This window comes from Drosophila santomea, chromosome X (assembly GCF_016746245.2).
Source record: "Drosophila santomea strain STO CAGO 1482 chromosome X, Prin_Dsan_1.1, whole genome shotgun sequence".
In the NCBI taxonomy this organism is placed as follows: Eukaryota; Metazoa; Arthropoda; class Insecta; order Diptera; family Drosophilidae; genus Drosophila; species Drosophila santomea.
The window spans coordinates 11,532,038-11,554,178 of NC_053021.2; the positions used below are offsets into that span (position 1 = coordinate 11,532,038).

A 22,141-nucleotide genomic window follows, 5' to 3' on the forward strand; every position below is an offset into this window, starting at 1 on the left:
AATTAGATTTTACTATATATGATGAAGTTCAGTGCCATCCATTTACATCCACGATACACAAGCTATTCAAAGCGAAGAGACCGCCCACTTTCTCGCCCAACCGCACCATGTGACATCCACATGTGTTCCCTGCTCCTTGACCTTCTCCGTCCGCTTGCAAATCAACTTTGGCGCAGAACAAGACAATGAACGCCGTAATGAATAAACAGAGGCGTCGCGGAGGGGCGTTTTGCAAGTGCAAAAGCGCATTTAACGGCTTTTGCTGGCAAAGGAAATGCAAATAAGCGACAAGGACGCGAACAAAGAAAAGGGGGGCCGACTGCTGGAAATACAAAAAAGAAATCTACGGAGAAGGCCATCCAGTGAACTATGTGTTTTAAAAATGTCAAGGCTCCTTTTTTGGGGGTGGGGTGGTGGTAGAGGAAGGGCAGGAGCAAAGGAAGAGCACGATTTCTGGCAACCCTTTTGGCCAACCAGCCAAATCCATAAGCCAGCGAGAGCTCAAGGGCAATTCGGTTAACAAAACAATGGCCACGACGGCGAATCCGCCGACGACAATGTTGGCAATATGCAATCCTTTGTACGAGGGTAAAATTGAAAATTGCTGGGGGTGGCGTTTACACTTGATTCCACTCGCGAAAACAGTCCAGATAGCTAATGGCAAATAATAAGCAAAATTATCGATTACTTGAGGTGTACCCATCGATAATAATAATAGTGGTAGTATTAGGAATGCACCTCGCAATGGTGAATGTATCCAACTTAACAAAATGCACTTATGATACTTGTTGATATACATTAAAAAGAAACATGTATTTGTCGCCAATTGAATAATGTCAAATTGCGCAATCTATCGAAGTCATCGATAATATCGATACTTTAATCGGTGCTTTTGCAGAACTTTTTTTTCATATTTTTAAAAACACTGCAAGCTATAAAAGTAACTTTTGTTTATTGTTCTTTTAGGATTCTCATTTATGTTTTCAGAAGTGTAGTTGGGTAACAAATTCGTTTTCCTATAGGTGCGAGGGTATTAAAAACTTTGGCTTGCTTAAGTTAACTTTGGTTCTGGCTTGTTGTTCCTTGGGAACAACAATTTAATTAGAATTTAAAACTTTTCCTCTGCAGGTTGAAGGCACTGACCTTCAACTTTCTTAAGCGCGAAAAACTGTTTGACAAATACCAGACATCGCTTAGCAAGATTTTGGCAGAATGGTTATTGTCAACGCACCTGCCTCGCTTTCCATCGCGAATTTCCGAGCACTGGTCGCATTTTCCATTTTCCAGAAGACCTCGACAATTGTCCACCCCACTACGAATGCCACTTGCACACCCTTGATGACATTGATTTGTCATCAGAGCAGCATAAAAGCATTAGCATAAACGCAAGTATAATCTGACTGCCGCTAAACGCTTTTGCACGCCAATCATTTTTGTGGCCGGCAGCATTTTCCTGCCTCCCACTGCCACGCCTCCCGTTTGCCATCGTTTTGTTTGGCTGCTATTAATGCTATTGTTGATTTTGTTCACTTTGTGGCTTTGCGTGTCAAATCAGATTTGGAATTTCAGTTACTGCTGCTTTTGCTAGCAGAGCTTCGGGCAAATTTTCCCCCTTTTCCGTTCCCTAATTTCTTTTTCCTCTTTGTTTTTTTTTTTTATTGCGCACTTGTACTTTTCACTTGTGTGTGTGTGTGTGTGAGTGCCTTCACTGGGAAACTCACCGGCCAAAGAGCTGTGTTGCGTGATGTGCCGATGCTAATCAAGGGAAACAGGGACAATTATGTTGGCAACACTCGCAAATGGCCTGCTAATTTGCCCAATGCTCCAGGAACTTCAGGCTTGCTTTTCCGAATGCCATGAATCAGGTACTACATACTACTCTTGTTTAGAGAGTAAATGAAGTTGGGAGCAAAATGTAGGACTGTCTGGTTTTATATTGAATGATAAAATATGATTAAAATTTTAAAGTGCAGTAAAGAGTATAACAATGTAGTTTTGCAACAATAAAGGATTCTAAAGGTAACTAAACTGTTCTTGAATGTCTGACAATTGAAGAGGTACATTTCAATTCAAACTGTGTACTTTCTCAACCATTAAGTACTGATTGAGTGTAAAATGATTGCTGAAAAAATGTATTTAACGTGCTTATGCTCTTTCATCGAAAAGGAGATAATGAGCACGATGACGAATGAAATTACCACAATTATTACTTTAAAGAGATACAAAATTTCGTCGTTGCAGTTCTCTCTACAAGACTGCCACTCATAATTAAAAACCCTCTTTGAGACTGCGCTGCATAACCAAATATTTCAGGACAACAACCTTGAAAGGCTTAAATCCCTGGCACAGAGAATCAAACAGGTGGTGGGGAGGGGGTTTCGGGTGTTTGCTGAAGGGGTAAGGAAAAGGGAAAGGGGCAGGGGCAGGGACAGGGAAAGCAACAGTTCAGGGGTAAACACCGGCCAGAAAATTGAAATGTGCGTGTGCAGTGGAATTGCGTTCGAGTCACAACCACAAACCCCTGGCCAAACCACCCAAACAACCCAAGCCGCCCAAGGGGTACTAATTGTGGGTGGGCTTACTGACGTCCGTTGCAGTGGGTGGAGGTGGTTCAAAGGTCACCAATTCGGTTGCCACCAAACCATGCGGTTCGCCCAGCCATGCGAGGCCAATATTATCATCCATGTTCCACAGGATCTGACACATCGATGACAGAATCCGGTGGCGAACGGAAGTGAATGGTTGTGGGTCGTTGTGGGTGGTGACTGTGGTTGGTGTTGTTGGGTGGTGGTGTACGGATGCAAATTCAATTTCGTTGCTTGGCCTTGTACTGGATATTGAATGCCATCTGATTGCTGCGGTTTGTCGTGGCGAACTGCGATTCAATTCTAGTCAATTCGATTCGATTGCCATCGATGCATGCCTTTGCGTGCATTCATCGCCTAAGCGGAATAGTCCGCTGTGATTAGTTATGCATCCCCACTCACACCTGCCTAATGCCCACCTGAAATTGGTTGGTGCAACAGCTTCGATGACAAATAATCCATTTCACCAGTGCATTTTATTGGCGAACGTCGTGCTGTTGACTCACAGAACTTAATGAGTAACGCCCTTTGCGGTCAGTTTGTTTCCCGTTTGCAATACACAGGTGACGAAACTACAACCCATTAAAGTCGAATAAATATCAGGATTAGCTAAACATCGGCTATTGCAAGCGTTATGAAAAAATAGGTGCGTTTAGAGGTAAATTAAGTTAAATGATTGTACGTTCTTTTCATTGTCCAATGCAGTTCTAGGAATTCTAAAAGACACCTGCCTTCCTTATCAGTTCCACTTTTCGCTATACGTTTGTGCAATGGATGTCTTATGATAACAGCTTTGGTTACAATAAAAGTAACACTTTTTCTTAGTCTCAAGCCCTAGCTGTAGCTGTATATATTAACATACCTAATTATAAATTATTGATTTACATAGACAAACAGTTAAACTGCTAAATAGTACATCCAAGTTGTTGGTTTAATTAATAATACTTATAAAATAAATAATTATTTAAAGTGTTTTTAATATTCTTTATATAAGGTTGTACATTTTAAAAGGCGTATATTTTTAATTATTCTTGCAAAACTTGAGTAATGATTTTTTTTTTCAATTAAGCTGCAAATATTGAAAACCCCATTTCCTTGAGTGCAACTGTAAATGTGTCACGTTGAGTTATTTTCAACGCAAATTTTCGAATTTATTTTTCGAGCATTGGCCGCGTCTGTTTCCGACTGCCCGCAGGTAAGTATTGTGTGTGTGTGTGAAGTATGTGGCAGGGGGATCCCCAACATGCATTCCCATTCGCATTCCTTATCCGCTGCCTTTCTGCTCTTCTCTTGCACGTTTCCTCTCTTCTGTTTCGGTTACTCTCCGTGTGTTTGGGCTCTTATTTTTTGTGCTCGTTCACTTTGTTTTTTTTTTATTTTCTTTTTTTCTGTTTTGCCTTTTTGGACATTGCCAACGATGGCATTTTTGTGGCCTAAATTCATGGCAGCAAAGTGGGAGGCGAGGGGGGACCAGGAGGGGGGCCTGCACTGGCGACTGCAATGTGTCAGCGGCAGTTTGCCTCTGAATGAATCTGTTTACATTTTCCACATTCAGATCTCCCTCTCTTGCTCACTCACTCTGACCTGCCAATGCCTTGTCCTTTTCCCTCGCACGCGATCTTGTTCTCCCATTTTCTAGGAAACCCACCCACCGCCACCCACAGACTGCTCATTACTGCTTGATAGCTGATAACAACCTCAAAAGAAGTGACCAACAAAAGCTGAGCGGAAAACCTGGAAAACGAGAAAGGCAGAAAAGACGTGGGAGAAAGGAAGAGCCATCAAGAAAGAACAAAAGCGCGAAATTCTTTTCAAGATGCAAAATCGCAGTTTTTTCATTAAAAAAAACCCAGTTCTTAATAATTAACTATGTATGTACAAAGAATAAGTTGTATATTTTAGGAAAGAAATTTCTTTTATTAGAAATATATAATTTAGAGGAATATATATTTTTAAGATTAATTTATTTTCATGCCATATCCGATTGCCTGGTAATTTTAATACGTACTATCAGAAAATAACAAAAACTACAATTTCAATTTTTGGGTAAGCAGTGTTATGGCAAAATTGAAGTTTCTCTCGGTGCATAGACAAACGCCGACTTAGGAGCACCGTTAAGCGATGACGACGAACACAGAAGCAACAAGAACCAAAAGCAGAGCCATGAAGAAGATGAAGCTGCCAAAGTTGCAGGCAAAGCAGACGACGACAACAACAAGAGCAAAAACATCTCAACTGACTACTGCCAATGACATCCAATATAAAAAAGCAAGACAGCGCAGCGGCAGCGGGAAAACTGCTCAGGAAAATTCTTATAAGAAATTAGCAAAAACGATGACGACAGCAGCAGCGATGCGATTTTGCCGTTAGCTTTTCCCCCTTTCAGCTCTTTTAGTTGGGTGAAACGAATTGCTGAAGAACAGGACGGAGAGCGAAAGAGAGGAAACTGGACCAGCGAGAGCGGAGAAGAGAGCGCGAGAGAGAAGACAAGGCGCGACTTGCAGCGCGGCGGCAATGGCAGCAGCAACAACAACCAACTCAAAAGCAACAGCAGCAAGAGCAGAAGCAGCAGCCAAAGGCGAAAGACAATTGCAGCACAACCGACAACCGAGCCAGGCGACAAAAGTGGCGTCAATCATCTCACAATATCCGAATTCTGAAATCATGCACGCCGAAACTCAAGAACAACAGATTTCTAAAAATGTAAAACATAAACAATAGGAATAAATTATAAAAAACCCAAAACGGGAATAAGGAAGACTATATTCGGAAAAACACCGACTTATTTCGACAATATTCCATCGAGCGACCGTTTTGTCGCCTGCGCCATTGGACTAAGAGCACTTTTCAGATGCTTGGGCTTTAGGTTTTTTAGCTTTTTCTCGCTGCCCCACAACGACTACGGTATATATATATAGTTATATATATATATGTTCGGGAAGGGGGTTAAAAAAGGAAAAAACCACACACTCAACGAAGGAGAGCAGAGGCAAAACAAAATATTGCAGACGCAAAAGTCAAAGAGAGAGGACTTTAAAATGATTTTGTTGTTCATAAATCAGTTGCAATTAAAATTAACTGGGGGAAGAATGCGAGGCTTATTAGATTTGTGGTCAGCGGCAATTTAACCGCTCGCAGTCGCAGTCGCCAGTAGCCGGCACGCGAATGCAATTTTTCGTTCTTTTTTATTGTATTTTTTCTCGGGGTGGGGCGCGAATTACACTTGTGTTGAAATTGCCATTGCATTCTTGCACATAATTGACACACACACAAAAAAAATGAGGAAAAAAATACGTTTCGCATTTGGGCATATTGTACATACATATTTACGTACATATGTACGTATATATGTTATTCATCAACGCACGCGGCGCATTTGTTTAATAATCGAAATAATACCCGCTTGTTGTTATTATTTTTAATACGTTTGCTACTTGTTCTACAAGTGCCGCATTTATTTATTAACACAAACGCGAACGCGAGTGGCGCACGTTACGTATACGCAATGTGGCCGCTTCATCATGCTGATGACGTACGAATATCAGCGTAAGCATTATCGTTAGTCACGTCATTATCTGCATCATCATCGCCGTCGTCGTTGTTCTGATTTGTTGTTGCTTCGACCAACAACAACACGCATAATCGCGAAACACGCGCAGCCCACGTTACGTATACGCAACGTTGCCTGTGACAGCATCTTCTTTTCATTTTTCCTGCGTTACCCACGAATTCGAGTGTTTCTGAGGCATCGCCGTCGCCGTCGCAGTCTCAGTCTCTCAGTTGCTCAGTCTCGCACTTTCTCAGTTTCTCGATTTCTCAGTTTCTCGGCTTCTCAGTCTCCGTTGCCGTCGACGTCTAAATGCGAACTAAAAATCCGAGAAACATGGCGGAACATGCGGCGGCTGTCCGGTACGGTCCATTCCGTCCGGGTGGCGGAATAAAAAGGCGCAACGAGAACCAAGGAGAACCATCCGAGAAGCCAAAGAAGAGCCGGCACAAAGCGGACGAAACGCGGCCAAAAAGGCAAACGCCAAATCCTTTCTAGCTCTCTCGCTGGCTTGTTATCGCTGCGTTGGTAACAGAGACGCAGCAGCCGAAGAAAGGCGGGTGTTCAGTTCAGTTCAGTTCAGTTCAGTTCTGGCGGCTTGAGTTGATTTTGAGTCTCTCTCATTCGGCCACACTCTCTTCCTCTCTCTTTGCCGTACATACAGAGGCAGGGTGAGTGTGTGTGTGCAGTGCACTTTAGGCTGAACCTTGGTAGATGGAGAGCTTTAGGTTCTAAAAGTTGCAGCCAAATAAATGAATATGTTACAGAAATTGCAATGTTAAACTATGTCTACTGCTTTATTGCCCACATACACAATTGTGTTTTAACACCAGAGAGCGATAATTCAGGTCCACCCTAGCGTGCACTGCGTTGCGTGTGTGTGTGTCCGCACGGATGAACGAACGTCAAATAGAACATGTGCTAACTGTCAGCACAGCGCAAAGTACAAACACTCACGCGGACACGAATGGCGGTGGTGGGAGGGAAAAAGGGTCGACGGAGATGGAAGCGGTAATGGAGATGTGAATGGGGATGTGAATGTGAATGAAAGCCCCAACCGACCGATTCCCCGACCCACTGCCAACTGCCAACTGGGCGGGTAGCCTACTTAAAGGATGCACACGACAAAGGCGACGACATCGACGCCGTGCACAGTGGATAATTAATGAGTTCGGATGGAGGAGTGCGCCTTGGGTGTGAATCAATGGGGCGGAATAAATGAGTTGGCATTGAGCGATCCTGCAAGCGAGTGAGTGAGTGCGAAACGAATCAATCTTCTCCGCATGTTTGGAAACCCCCATTTGCAATTTAAAATTTGCCCGAATTTCCTCTATCAGCGAAATAAAAGAAGTCAAAATCTCAATTTGCTTTGGATCATAGCAGCTGAATGCTATTGTAAATAGCAACATAGTAACGACAAGCGATTGCATTCCGATCATATTAGTTAAAATCGATAAGTGACGTTTTTTTGGCGCCGAAAGGCGAACAGCCAGAGAGCACGCCCTATTCCACCCCTTTTTCATCTCGTGTGAGAGAAACGCGAAGTAAAAAAAAATATGCTGCCTGCTTTTAGGCGTTTAAGCGCAACTTTTGTAATATGCATTCTGCCCTGCCTACGTGTGTGTGTTAGTGCAAGTGTGAGTGTGGTGTATCTGTGTCTGCGCTAGTCGAAAGGTAAATGACATCAATGGAGGTTGGCTGGCTCCTCTCAGTCGCTGCCTGCAGGCTGGCTTGCTTTTTGCTTGCATTTCGTTTCCGTTTGCTGCTTGCCTGCTTACAGTTTCCGACTGCGGCCAGCACTAACACAGGCCCACAAGTGCACCCAAACACACACACACACACACACATAGGAAAGAGAGGCCTTTTGGGCGCGCGCCTAAGTGTATGCAGTGAAAAATATGAAAGCATTGCTGATGATGTATCTCTGATATTCGCAGAACAAAAAGATGAACCTCCTCCGAAAATTGATAGATCAACAAGATATGTATATTTGTGATATACTTTTTGCGGCTGTATTATATGAAAACTTTTCTCGAGACGCGTATGTATGCACTATGTAGTTGATATAAACAGAAATAAAGTCCTTATACATTGAAGAATTGTTATGACCTGGAACACCAATTCTAAAAGCCAAAGAAATAAATATTGTATATGCACACCCATTTTCGCCCTGTGTAAGCAATACATCTTGTCGACGACCGCCGAAGGTGAAAGATGCGCGAAGGGTATAAGGTTTACGAAAGGAAGGAAGGAAGCCAAAAGGACATCGCCAATCCGCACACATCTGTGCGCCTATTTAATAACTAATCCCAGCCACAGACTGCTTTCGCAACCCCAACTAAACTTCCTTTGGCAAAAAAAAAAAAGCATCATGAAATTTTGTGCTGCAAACTTTTGCCGGTAAGAACTAGATTTTCCCCCTATTGTTCAGCTTGAATAGAATTCAATGACGATTCTGGAAGATTCTTGGCTATAACAAATTGAGCTGGGCAACGCAAAGTCCCATCGATTTTTCGACTCTTAAGTTTGGGAAATAATTAAAAACTAGCAGTAAAACGTTTACGATAAAGTTGCAAAGTTCCCATATCAATGCAGATGCATATACTTAATCTAAACTATTAATTTAATTGTACTGTATTTGAATTGCAAAATATATGCGATTAAGTTTACTTAGAAAGATGCAGTACATTTACATATCTATATATATAATATCATAAAATCTACTGAACAGTAAGCACTTACCACTGGGATCGTGATGCGGTGGCCCAACTCCAGGGCCCGGTTGCTGGTGCTGGTGTTGGTGATGGTGGAGCGGACTGGGGGCGCAGAAGGCGCTCGAGCCACCTCCCAAAGTGGGCGGCGGCATGCCCACGCTGGAGGGCGGCGGATAGGCGCTGGCGCGGTAGGACGGCGGCGGAGAGCCCACGTCGCAGCGCTCGGGCGGCACGGTCACCGTGTTGGGCACGGCCACTGGCACCGGAACAGGTGCGCCCGGCGGCGGTCCATAGTGGCCCTGGGGCGGCGGACCGCCGTAGTGATGCGGTGGCGGGGGCGGTCCGCCGTGATACTCGGCCGCCTGCTGGTAGTGATGTGCGTGGGCCGCGTGAGCGGCATACTGATGCTGGTGGTGCATGTGCAACACTCCGCCGCCACCCGGCGCCAGCTGGTGGGCGTGGTAGGCGGCGGCGGCCGCGGCCGCTGCTGCAGCAGCTGCGTACGAGGGCGGTGGCGGACCGTGGTGATCCGGCAGGGCGTGCTCCGTGTGCAGGCCGAGATCGGGAGCATGGTACATGCCGGCGCTGAGGTGTTCGCCGGGCAGCAGGACATGTGGTCCCGTCGGCGCTGCATGGACAGGCAGCGGCGGCGAACTGTGGGCTGTTGGAGCACAGGGAAATCGGGGCATTAGGAATGGGAATCTAATGGATAGATTTCTAGATATAGATAGGTATCTCAGAGTTTTGACATCACAAACATTAATACAAATATGGGATAAGGTTTTCTACTTGGAATAATAAAACATCTAAAGTTTAACCCCACTTGCTCGAAAGATTAATTAATGATAGACTTACCTTCGCTGAGTCCGGAACTGGCTCCCGGTGGCAGCATGCTGGAGAGGGCGCTGAGCGGCGTGTAGGACTTGGGGGGCTCCACGGAGCCGGGTCGCAGGACGCGCTCCTCGGTGACGCTCGACTGGACGCGGTACTGCATTTTGCAGTAGGCCTCCTGGGCGGCTCCGTTGCTGGCGTTCACATAGACGCCGGTAATGGTGACGTCCGTGTCCTGGACAATGACGACTGACGAGGAGGTGGGCCGGCTGCAGTCCTTGGCATCCTTGGTGCTGGCCGCCGAGTCGCGGTAGCCAGTGGTGGTAATGGTGGTGTCCGTGTTCGTTTCCTTGGTCTCCTTCGAGTACTTGGAGTCGTTGCTCTCCTCGACAATTTTGCCAATGTTCGAGTTCAGCTCGTTATCCCGCTCCCGCCTGCGCTCGCTTTCTCTTTCGCGTTCCCGCTCGCGCAGCGATTCCTTGGACTCTTTGGGCTCCTTTTTGATGTGGATCACCTCGGTTTTAATCGCGGCAGCTGACGTCGCCTTGCTGGTGGTGGTGGGCATGGTATCCAGCTCGTCGTAGCTCTCGAAACTGCTGCAATCACTGGCCAAATTCTTGTCCAGGTGACGCTCCACCTCGTAGGTGGCCGCCACAATGGCGCTGGCATTCAGGCTGGCCATGCGCTTTCTGGCCAGGATGCCCTTGTAGTCCCCGATCAGCTCCTCGGTGAAGGCCGTCTTGCGCTTCTTGGGCAGCTGCTTGGGTGGCTTGGGCTTCTCCTTTTCCTTCTCCTTCTCCTTGGCTTCCTCTTCGTCGCTCTCCTCGATCTGGACCGACTTCTTCTTTCGCTTGGCTTCCGTCTCGCTGGACGTGGCCTTCTTGGGCGGCGCCTTCTTGGGCAGCTTCTTCTTCTTGACCGGCGGCAAGGACTGTTGGAGTTGCAGTTCCTCGGTCTCGCTGTCGCTGTCGAATTCCCAGTGCTTGCCCACTCCCCTGCCTCCGGGCACGTAACGCAGTTCCCTTCGTGGCTCCGCCTCCTTGGGCGGAGCACTCGGCGCTGCTGGTGGAGCCGCCGATGTGTGCGTTGGACTCACGGATCCCTTGTCCCTGTCCGCATCCCCTTGACGCGGTGAGTCCTTGTGGTTGTCGTCATCACTTCCGTCCAGCGTGCGAATGCGTGGTGGCTGCTGCGTCGCCTTGGACAGGCCCAGCTCATGGGCAGTCCGGGATTCGTTCTCGTATAGGCACTGCACCTTGGCCAGCGCATTTAGCGAGGCCATCCGATGGCGCTTGGGCCCACTGTAGGCACTCAGCTTTCGCTCGTCCTCGGAGGAGCTGCTCTCTGCGGAGCTGCCGCTGGGAGGAGGCTCCTTCGCTGCGGCGGCCTTTCCCTTGCCCACCGGCTTCTTCTTGCGCCCAGCAGTGGAGGGATTTGGAGTAGCTATCTTTCGCTTGGCTTGTTTTTTACCCGACGATGTGGAGGTGGCGGTGGTGCTGGTGGTTTGCTTGGCTGCTGGTTCGGACTGCTGTGCGTTGCTCAAAGGATCTACGTCTTTTTCTTTTTCCTTCTCCTTCTCCTTGGACTTTACCTTCTCCTCCTTCTTGACCAGTAGCTGCCCCTCCTCATCCACCTGAATCTTTGTCTTCTCGACCGGTCGCTCGAACAGCTTTAGTGGCTTGTTATCCTCATCTGAGAACTCGCGCAGCTCCTTGAGCGACGGCAGCACCATCTTGATCGGCTCCTCGTCCTCCGATCCCGACTTGAAGTCGTATATGTCCTTGGCCCCGCTCCATGAGGCAGAGGGTGCCTTCTGGTTCAGCGACTGTTGCACGCGACCCTTCGATCCCGCCGATGTCTTGGTGTACTTCACCTTCGGTCGCTGTTTCGGTGCTCCCCCTGGTGGTGGTGGCGGTGGAGCGGGTTGGCTCGCCACCATGGCAGTGGATGAGGAAGTCGAAGTGGGTGCGGGCGTGGGCGTGGGAGTTCTTGTGCGTGTGGCCGTGGGCGTTGGCGTTGGCGTAAGCGTGGGCGTTGCTGTGGGCGTCGGTGTCGCGGTGGGCGTGGCCGAAGGCGTCGGCGTCACCGTGGGCGTACTGACAATCTCCTCCAGCTCCATTTGCACAGATTCCGTATTGGAGTCCGGCAAACGGGAAGTGCTCTTCAGCAAGGTGGCTTCCTTTTTCGGTTTGCCCATTTTGGTCGACTTGGATAGCTCTTTTTTCGGCAGCTGCTCTGAATGGGCTGATTTCTTGCCAGGATTCTTTGCCGTTGTGTGAGTTGTCGTTGCAGTCGTCGCCTGTGGTGATGATGGCTCCACCTTGGTCTTCTTGGCCTGCTGCACCGTCTTCTTGGGCACCTTGGAGGCGGGTGACTCCTCTGGAGCGAGAGGCGGCGTGATTTGCTGCTCCGCCTTGGGTTTGTCCTTATCGAGAAGCTTTTCGGCTGGCTTCTCGGCAACTTTTTCCCTAACTGGCTCCGGTGAGGGACGCACTCGCTTCACTGGCGGCATCTTGCCGGGATTCAGGCTGGATATCACCTTGACCGCCGCTGCGCGCGACTTGGTCTTGACGTTCTCCGAAATGGAGGACTTTAGCACGCCATCGTTGAGCCGCTCCTCGCCGCTGGGCAGCAGGTTGTCGAAGCCGTGGATCTTGATATCCAGGCTCTTTAGCATCTTGTTTATGGCCCGCGCCTTGCCATCCTCGTGTCTCTCCTCCGGCGACAGTTTCAAGCTATTGGAAGCGGAAGCGGATGCGGCGGATGTCGAGCACGTGGTCGATGTTGAGGTGGAGGTCGTTGGTTTTCCGCCACCATTTCCAGCACCACCCTCAGTGGCGGCTGTGAGCGATCCCGATGATCCTGTGGGATCCTTGGCCGGCTTCTTGGCCGCCGTGTCTGTCTTGCTGGCAGACTTCTTGTCGTCCGCCTCGTCGCCGCCGCTGGAGGCCTTCGTCTGTTTCCCGGGCCGCTTCTTGCCCTGCGTCGTAGACGCCGTCGCTGCTGCGGCAGCTGCTGCCGCCGCCGCTGCCGCAGTCGCCGTCGAACGCTGGACACGGTCGGCGGCATTGGAGCGCTTCTTCGAGACCATTTCAAGGGGCTGTGCGAGAAAGAGGAACGGTAGACGGGGGAGGTTAATGAAGTATTTCTAGAAGAGACCAAGAAACAAGGGACTGTCTCCACGTTCACTTTCGTTTGTGCCCCTTCCCCCCTTTGTGCTTTGTATACAGTATTCAGTTGGGTTCCTTCTAATTCAGCTGAAGTGGCCGCACGTGACAAACAATGGAAGCGCCAGCTACGAAATGAAAGTGGAGGCCGAGTGCCAGGAAAGGCATCTGAATTCGAAAGTGTCAGTTGAAACATGGAATATATGGAGTAGCATATAAAGAAACGTTTTATTTAATTTTTAACCATGATTTTTAAGTTATTACCTAAAATCGTGTATCTGCTATTATAAATATCAGTATTTTGGTCAGAACTTTCAATATATTGGTCCGAATATTGAATGGCATACCTCGTTGAGCTCGTAATCAAATTTCCTATCGAACTGTGTTTTCAAAAAAAAAAAAATATTATTTTCACTTTTCTTCCAATTTTTGGTGATGATTTTTTGCCAATAACCGCTTTTCTGTTATTTTGCGACTATAAATATCAGTATTTTGATCAGAACATTAAGTATTGGTCCGAATATGGAATGGCATATCTCGTTGAGCTCGTAATCAAATTTCCTATCAAACTGTGTTTTCAAAAAAATTTGTATTTTTTTTTCACTTTTCTTCCAATTTTTGATTATGATTTTTTGCCAATAACCGCTTTTCTATTATTTGGCACTATAAATATCAGTATTTTGGTCAGAACATTTGAAATATTTGTCCGAATATGGAATGGCATACCTCGTTGAGTTCGTAATTAAATTTTCAATCGAACTGTGTTTAAAAATGGAAGTGGTATTTACAAAAATTTTTTTTTCAATTTTTCATTAGATTTAATATCTATTGACATGGTCAACAATTTTAATAAATCTGTATGTAGAAAGTCGCGTAAGCTTGCGGGTATATCGAAGTCGTAAATGATCATTCCTATTGAGTGATCACTGTATTCCCACCCACTACGCCCAGTCTTCCTCCCTCTCTCTTTCTTCCTCCAAGTATTTTCCTTTCGATCGTTCTTTTTGTCCCGGTGGGTTGGTGGGGGGAGGGACGTTTAGAAACCGCTAGAAAGCCAAAGTCACTCACCTCTCGCTCGCACCTTTAGTGGCGCTCGCTTGCCGTTCCGCTCGCTCTCACTGCACTGTGGCCCTTGGTCCGCTGCAGCTACTGCAACAACAACAACTGCATGTGCAACGGGAGCTGCAACAACAACAACAAGCACGAAGAGAATGGCCAGCGGAGGGCACGTAAATCCGTTGGCCGCCCATCTGCCGACCTTTTAATAGCGTTCTGCGATGCTTCCTATTCAGGTTGTTTTTCCTCTACTTTCGGGCGGGCGCACTTTTATTTATGTTTTTATTTATTTGTGGTTGCTGCGCCACTTTGTGGTGGGGTTTCTTGTTTTTGCCGATCGCTTTTCACTTCAAACTTGTACGGCGCCTATTTGCATAGAGGTGTGCGTGTGCGAAGGTGCGGTGGGGGGGTGGGGAAAAACATAAACATAAACATTTTATACACATTTCATCACAAATTGAGAGGCGCACACACATACACATGCACTCACGGTGTATCAACAAAAGAAAAGCCTCTCTCTCTCTGCCCCTCTTTTGCGCTCGCACACAAAACACACAAACACAGGCACAACGGCCAAGCCAGGTGAATTTCTCTGAATTTTCATAGATGCTTTTCGGGCTTTTGCAAGTGATGTTACATGCATGTTTGAGATAAGTTACAGGAAAACGAGGAAAAACACTTTTACGAATCCTCACCCTCTCACGCACACACACAAATGCACCTTACACCCCACACATACACACACACACACACGCACACACGTCGAGCGTTTGGCGTGCGAAAACATGATGCAAACTTTTCCTATTGGAAACCAATTGTGTTTTCCATCTGAAACTGATAGCAATATGCCCGAAATACATTCTATTCGCGCATCAAAATCGCATCGTATTGGGCTCACTCAATAAACAAATCACAGGAAAAAAATAAATAACCCAACGCACAATAGAGGTGGAACTAGGAACGATTCCCATGCAATACTATCGATAGATTCGGATCAAGTTGTGTTGGTGGTGTGTGCATTGGGCAAAGTGAATGGATTGCAACTCTTGTCGTGGTGCGTAACTCCGCTAACAGAAAAGTTGGCAGCGCCGAATTATATGTATTTGATAGCATGGGAGCGTGTACTCGCTAAGTGGAAAATTCTGGCAGCACTGGTGTGGAACATATGACCACTTTGTGAAAAAAGGTGGCAACAAGAGTGGTAAACGATTTAAGCTTTTGGGAATAGATTCATTTCGATACCATTATGAAAAACATCGATTAGGCCGATTTTGAATCGAAAAATGGCAAATCAGCTTAAAAATCATTTAATGTAAAACTTTTGTTGTCAATCAAAAAATGTAATGTAAATGACAAAGCATTGATTTTCTGTTAATGAAACCGATTTTTTCGCTCATCCAGCACATCGATTAAATCGATTTTAAAATCGAATTGCTCACAGCTCTAGCGACAACACCAAGTGGCTTATTTTAAACCGCTTACTATTTACTATTTATCTTAGAGCTGGAAAACAATCGATGGTGGGCACCATCGATGTTTTCGATGGTTTGCTAAGAAAACATCGATAGTATCGATAGTTAAAAAAAAAAAATTAATTCAACGTGAACCGAAGTTTAGATACCCTTGTAGAATATGTAAAAAAATATTAAAGTCGGCCTTTATAAAAATGCAGGAAGGACTGCAAAGGAATTAAAAACGTATTAAAAAACATTAATAGAAAAACGTTTAATGTCATTAATTAACAAAATTTATTTGCTTCAATGCAAAACGGCTATAATTATCACAATAGAGAGATACATTTTTTTTTTTCTTAAAAAGTAACATAACATTTTTTGGCTTCAATGCAAAACTGATATTAACATCTCAATAGAGAGATACATTTTTTTTTTCTTAAAAAGTAACATAACATTTATTTGCTTCAATGCAAAACGGCTATAATTATCACAATAGAGAGATACATTTTTTTTTTTTTCTTAAAAAGTAACATAACATTTTTTGGCTTCAATGCAAAACTGATATTAACATCTCAATAGAGAGATACATTTTTTTTTCTTAAAAAGTAACATAACATTTATTTGCTTCAATGCAAAACTTATATTAATAAATCAATAAAGAGATCAATTGTTAAGGTTTTTGTTAAGAAAAAGTAACATGTCAAGCAACCTTGTTTAACACCACCAAAACTCATAAAACTGTTCAAACTGTTTCTCTAATCTGAAAAAGAAAACTAAAATTTCTATTCCTTATAAAATTTACCGAACTTACTCGTCCCTCTTGCTATTTGTTAGTGCGGAGAAACCATCGTTTGTTTTCGAATACCATCGATGGTTTGAAAAAACTGAAAAACATCGATAGTATCGATAGTGCCATCGATGGTTTTGCAGCTCTAATTTATCTGCAATCCTGACAGAACCATGAATGATTTGAACCTGCGCGTAGCCGCCTTGAAGTTGTGTGCTCATCCCAAGAGGTTTGCGGAGCTACGCGACGCCCTTGTGCCATTGCCCAACACGTGGATTACCGGTGAGTTTTGGGTCACGTCGTGACCACCAGTGAACCATGTACACGCATGCTGAGGCTCCAATCGTCTTTCCAGCGCCACATGACTTTGTGCGCCAGTTCGCGGCGGCCGAGAGCAGTGCGGAGCAGGTGCAGGTGGTCAAGGATGTCTTCTACGAGTACCAGCAGCAGGATCACGAAAAGGTGCCACGCTTCCTGGCGGATCTCCTGCTGGCCAGTCCACTAAAGCACGCCGTGCGCAACCAGCTGACCAAGTACGGTGAGCCCTCGGCGACTCAAGCCACATGATCCCACTCGATGTCCTATATCCAAATGAACAATCCCATCCAGACTCTTCTCGGACAATGCGCTGGCCAAACAGAATGCGACGCCGCATCGCAGGCACTCGAGGGAGCTGCTGCTGGAGGCACTGCAGCAGTCGCTCGGCGAAATGGCCAGCAGTCTTGCGGTGATCACTCCGCCTGATAGCCACGAGCGCACCAACGATGTCTTTGCGTCCGCCAATGCCTGTCTGCAGAACTTCCCCTTTGGTAGGGAGGCCCTAGGCACTCAGGTGCATCTCTTCGCACCGCTGCTAACCACCGCCCTGGAGCGCTACTGGACGGACATTTGGTGGGTCAATCTAATGTAAATGATAGCTGCGCACAATGCTGACTCCACGATTACCTTGCGTTAAGACAGTGACCCATCGCTGGAACTCTCGCCAACGCGCCGCAACGAGCTGTATCTGTACGTGCAAAATGCGCTGCGGTTTCTGGTCAGCCTGCTGGCCGAGTGGAGCGACCAGTTGCACCTGACCGAGGATCAGCGCTTTTTAGACACGGCAAATGTGGTGGCCCAAAAGGTGGCTCGCCACGAGGACACTCCGTGGGACGTACGCTCCATTGCCGGTCTGCTGATAGGTCACCTGGCGCGTTTCTCTGGAACATTCAAGACGTACGTCGAAGACTGCTCGCGACCCCAGGCTGAGCAGGATGTTCCCGTACAGACGGCCGCCCTGCTCGTCCTGCGACCCGCCGATTATGCGGAAAACGCTGCCCAGGCACTGGCCATTCTAAAGACAATCGTGGCCGTTGGCGAGCAGAAGAGCACCGTGACCAATCTGCTTGTCTTCCTTTCCAAGCACCTGTTCATTTACTCCAAATCGCTGGGCGAGATGCACGTCCATCTACCCGATGATCAGAAGTTGGTATATGAACAGATTCTGGCGCAGCTGCAGATCTTCGCCCTGCAGAACATCTCGAACGACACGGATTCCGTGCGCCACATGAGCAGCGCCCTGCTGCACCAGGTGCTGCAGCACGCCCAGGCCGCCGGTCAGGAGGAGCTCTTCCAAGTCGTTTACCGTCAGTTCGAAGATCGCGCCACATCCCTCAATGCCAGTTGCATGGCGCTGGAGCAGCTGGTCGCGGTGGCGGGTGTCAGCCAGTCCATCGAGAACTGTCCCTCGCTGTTCGGTGTCATATTCCCGCGCCATCTGGGCTGTGAGGATGGTGTGGATGCCCTGTTCAAAGGCAAGTATACTTCATTGGATGCACATTGAAATTCTTTATTTATTGCTTCTATTCCCTCTTAGTCATGATGGTATCGGCCCACAAGACGGAGCCCTTCGCCGAGTGGCAAAGTCGGTGGTTTGGTCAGCTTCTAGCGGCGATCCACGTGCCGGAGAAACGCCGACCGGTCATTGAAGAGCTGATCGCACAGGCCGTGCAGCTGGAGCCAACGAGGCTGGCGCAACTGCTTCTGCCAGACGATCGGCTACCACTTAGCTGCAAGCTGGCGGCAATTCTGGGCGTGAGGCAACTCAGCGTCAAGCGGCAGTTCCTGTTGCAAAGTATGAAAGAGGAGGTGGAACGGGCGCTCATCGGACTGGACGATCACACGCGCCTTTTAGCGCTGCGTTTCTTGGTAGAGACGCCGCGTCCCAGCGAACTCCTAAATGCCGACCAGATGGGTGCCATTGAACTGTATGTGCGGCACAACGCCAACAATCCCAGTGCCCACCTGCGGCAGATAGGCTACGGTCTGCTGCAGAAGGCTCTGAAGAGGGTACATTTCGGTCTGGTCGAGTACCGGAAGAGCCGCTCGCCGGCGTCCCAGGAGGTATTCCAGTTCCTGATACGACTCATCCGCATTCTCTCGGAGAATCTGTTTCCTTCGGCGAACTACGGACGCCGCTGGTTGTCGCTGCGCTTGCTGCGCGATTGCCTGGAGTTAACCGCGATGGTGGGCATCACGTTCAGTGAGATGGGAATAGAGCTGCCCACCAAGGCACTGATGGCATGCTTGGGCGACAGCTACGAGCACAACAAAGTGCTGGCCGCTCAGCTGCTGGAGACGTTTCAATCGCATTCCCTCTTCAAACCGAATGAGATGATCCAGCTGCTGCTCTCGCTGCGGCCATCGGACTCCGCCACCGGTGCCTTCCAGCTGCAGGTCTATTGCAAAGGCAACATAGCGGAAAGCGCGCTGCCCACGCCAACGCATGGAGACACCATCCGCGAGCCGCTTACCTTCAGGGCATTGCAATGGTGCCTGCAGCACTTGAGGGAGGGCCTGTGCCTCGCCCAGCTGGATCTTGGCGAGGCGGCCAAGCTGAACCCTTTGTACGGCCTGCTCTTTGCCAGCCGGCATCTGCTCCAGCAGCTGAAGCTCAAGGAAGTGGCGCAAGAGCCTGGCTGGAGGCAGTACATAGAGGAGCTGGTGACCATCTGCCTGGCAGTCAGCAGCGTGGTACTGCCCGTGGTCAGCAGCGCCTCTCCCGAAGGCCACCTGCCCGAAACCTGCGACCAGGAGACGGATCAGCCGCTGACCAACGTGCTCGACCGCCAGATGACCCGCGAGGAACTGCAGCAGGTGCGCACCACGCCCCAGATGATACTGTTGTGCGCTTGGCGCAGCAGCAAAGAGGTGTGCCTCATTCTCGGCGAGCTTGTGCAGCGGGCGCCGCTGGAGGAGGAGGAGCAGCAGCGGCAGGGCGACTTTCTGCTCAGCTGCGCTCAGCTGGAGGCCATCGGGGAGCACTTCCTGCAACTGCTGGCCGAGACGAAGCACCGCGGCGCCTTTGAGCAGGCCTACGTGGGATTCACGATGCTGTGCCGCCGCTTCTGGCACAGCGAATCGCTGCGTCTCAATCAGCTGCCCGGCCAGTGGGTCAACGAGGCCATGGCGATGGTCAGTGGCCAGGAGGAGTGGGCGAGCAAGGGTGCACGTCTGTGCGCCACGCGTCGCAGTGCGGGCATGCCCTTCATGCTGCAGGCGCTGGTCTGCACGGAGCTCAAACTGGGCACCCATGCCACGCTCTATCGCTGCATGCACCGCCTGCTCGAGGTGTGTGAGCGCCGGACTGCTGGCGCTGCCGGCATCACCGCCCGCAGCCACGCCCTTAACATCATGCGCGCCCTCTTCCGCAGCAGCGAACTGGCCGAGCTGGTCACCGAGTTCATGGCCCGCGGCATTCAATGCGCCCTCGACGGACTGCTTCTCGCCGATGAGTGGGCGGAGCGGAATAGCGCCACCCTGCTGCTTGCCGCCCTAATTGTGCGCGTCTTTGGCGTCGAGCGCGCCCGCCTGGAGACCGGTGAGCTGCATGTGCGCAACCGGATGACGGGACGCATCTTCTTCACGCGCTATCCGCAGCTCTTTGACTATTTCCATGCCGCCCTGCAGCGCGAGTCGGAGCAGATGGACTCGGGCGCCAGAGGCAGCGAGAATGCGAGCGGTAAGCGGCGGCAGGCGGTCCAACTGGAGGCCATGCTGCTGATGCTCAGCCGGCTGTATCCGTCGTCGCTGGAGGGCGCGGAGTCAACCCTAAACGTAGGTGGATTGTGTGCATCCTTGGGTGCTTTCTTGCTTTTCTACTTGTATGTATATGTATACGTATTGTTTGCCACAGCTATGCGAGTTTGTGCCCTTTCTGATTGGGATCTGCCACTCGCACGATTTGATGACCCGTGAACTGGCTGCCCAGGTGGTGGCCAACTTTGTCACCCACGAACAAGCGCTGGCCGAGATCAGGCGCATCGTCATTGAGCTAAAGGCACTGCAGCTACGACTACCGGTGAGTACGCATCCTGCCATCACTCGGATTCCCCTCCAGAGCAGCTCTTTTCTTTCAGCGGCAAGACGAAGCGCTCAAGCTAAACACCAATCTGCTGCACGGCCAGCTGCTTCTGCTGCTGCATCTGCACCGCTTGGTTCGCTGGACGCGACCTTCGTTGGTGAGAATGCAGCTGCACACGCTCGCCGCGCTGGCAACTCCGCTCCTCCAGCACGACGAGTGCGCTTTTGGTGCGCTGGTGGAGGTGATGGTGGCAGCCATGGAGGATGCCGTGGAGCCCGGCTTGCTGGACTTTCAGCTTCTGGAGCAGATTGGCGCCGTTTACCTGCTGGATCACAAGGAGGTCCACAGACGTTGCCAGCAGCTGGGCATCTCCAAGCGGTTCTATCAGATCTTTGGCCTCCATCTGCACCGCTTACGCGGCATCTCCCAGGGCATAGTGCTGCACATCGTCGAGGATCTGGCCGAACCCATGTGGGCTCTGGACGAGCTGAGGGTGGAGCTGTGGCTGTACATCCTTCTACAGAGATCCCTTAGCAAGCAGCATTCGCTGGTCAGCGAGCAGGACATCGAGCACTTTGACTTTTCCAGCGACATTCGTCGATATTACGAGACCCTTAGCCAGGAGCAGCGGCAGGAAGTCGCCCAGGAACTGTATGAATCTCCGGCTGTACGCTCCAGCGTCCTGCAGATGCAGATGAAGAGTTCAAGAAGCAGCTGCTGGAGCCTTCAGCTGGCCGGCCGTCTGGCCGCCTTGCAACCGCTGCTCCGAGATCCGGAACTGGACCTGAATCAGCTGGTCCAGCGCTGCTCAGAGGAGCACTCCGTCCACCAGGAGGCGGGCTTGCTGCTCGGCCTGAGACGGCTGATCGGAGAAAGCAAAACTCTCGAGCGCAAGCACTGGCTGCCCGTGCTGGACTACGCGCAGCGCCTGGTCCATCCTGGCCAACCGGTCTACCTGCGCCATCAGGCTGCCGAGCTCTGCGATTTGCTAGCTCGCCATCACCTGCGGCATCAACTGGGCGCGGGCATCTCGAACGTGGACATTGAACTGGTCGGACGCTTTGTTGCACTCGTACTGCTCCTGCTGCACGACGACGCGGAGTGGGTGCGTCATCGAGCTGTTCAGCTGGTGTGCGGCGCAGGGTTGAGCAGTGAAGCAGCTCGGGAGTCAGTACACGGCGCCAGGGCGCCACTCATCTTGCCCAGTGCCTTGACCCAAGACTTCTTGGACACCATGATCGACAAGCTGAGCGTCGACGATGTCCAAGTTGTGCAGCGCCTGGTAGACATCATCAGTGAGCCCTTCATCTCCGCGGAGGCGAAGGAGCTGTTCGACAAGCAGGAGAACAACCACTACTGCGAGAGGAACCACGTCTTGGTCGGGTTGTGGGACGCACGTTCGCGTGCCAGAAGAGCACTTCACGAGGTATCAAATAAGTGACGATCGCACCTTTAATATATGTACAAAAGATTTCATATCTGATATCTATCTGATAGTCGATCCTTTTCTGTTATATTTTGAGCTAAGTGAGTTTGATTACAATGAGTTTACTTAAGAACTCTACATCCTCACAGATACAAAGCCCCTTGAGTCCTTTCTTTGTCTGCGTTAAGGGTATGTGGTAGTCGAGCACCTCGTGTTCTATTGTCATGTTTTG

The 22,141-nt window shown here is 49.2% G+C and overlaps 2 protein-coding genes across 4 annotated transcripts in view; one reads left to right on the forward strand and one right to left on the reverse strand.

Moving 5' to 3' along the window:
• The window catches only part of LOC120457271 (mucin-5AC), a 37,635-nt gene extending 22,784 nt beyond the window's left edge, over nucleotides 1-14,851 (reverse strand). Inside the window, exons 1-4 of the mRNA XM_039644693.1 lie at nucleotides 14,799-14,851; nucleotides 13,913-14,266; nucleotides 9,702-12,777; nucleotides 8,875-9,507 (exon numbers count right to left, since the gene is read on the reverse strand). Of these exons, the coding sequence (XP_039500627.1) occupies nucleotides 8,875-9,507; nucleotides 9,702-12,768 (3,700 nt within the window). The 5' untranslated portion in view covers nucleotides 12,769-12,777; nucleotides 13,913-14,266; nucleotides 14,799-14,851. The remainder of the gene's footprint in view (nucleotides 1-8,874; nucleotides 9,508-9,701; nucleotides 12,778-13,912; nucleotides 14,267-14,798) is intronic.
• A 1,252-nt stretch (nucleotides 14,852-16,103) lies between these two features.
• On the forward strand, nucleotides 16,104-22,059 carry LOC120456089 (thyroid adenoma-associated protein homolog). 3 transcript variants are annotated; one of them, XM_039642682.2, is made up of 7 exons: nucleotides 16,141-16,423; nucleotides 16,497-16,674; nucleotides 16,751-17,032; nucleotides 17,102-17,934; nucleotides 17,997-20,236; nucleotides 20,316-20,480; nucleotides 20,539-22,059. In XM_039642682.2, the coding sequence occupies exons 1-7, from the start codon at nucleotides 16,315-16,317 to the stop codon at nucleotides 21,922-21,924; spliced, it is 5,193 nt and encodes a 1,730-aa protein (XP_039498616.1). In that variant the 5' UTR covers nucleotides 16,141-16,314; the 3' UTR covers nucleotides 21,925-22,059. The 3 variants fall into 3 exon arrangements, with proteins under 3 accessions (XP_039498618.1, XP_039498616.1, XP_039498617.1); XM_039642683.1 differs by lacking the exon at nucleotides 16,141-16,423 and having other exon boundaries at nucleotides 16,545-16,679; XM_039642684.2 differs by lacking the exons at nucleotides 17,102-17,934; nucleotides 17,997-20,236; nucleotides 20,316-20,480; nucleotides 20,539-22,059 and having other exon boundaries at nucleotides 16,104-16,423; nucleotides 16,497-16,679; nucleotides 16,751-17,018.
• Nucleotides 22,060-22,141: the final 82 nt, after the last annotated feature.

Coding starts and splice junctions, on each gene's coding strand:
- LOC120456089 (XM_039642682.2), top strand. CDS start 16,315: ATGAATGATTTGAACCTGCGCGTAGCCGCCTTGAAGTTGTGTGCTCAT. Junction 16,424..16,496: donor GCCCAACACGTGGATTACCG/GTGAGTTTTGGG, acceptor TCGTCTTTCCAG/CGCCACATGACTTTGTGCGC. Junction 20,237..20,315: donor GCGCGGAGTCAACCCTAAAC/GTAGGTGGATTG, acceptor TGTTTGCCACAG/CTATGCGAGTTTGTGCCCTT.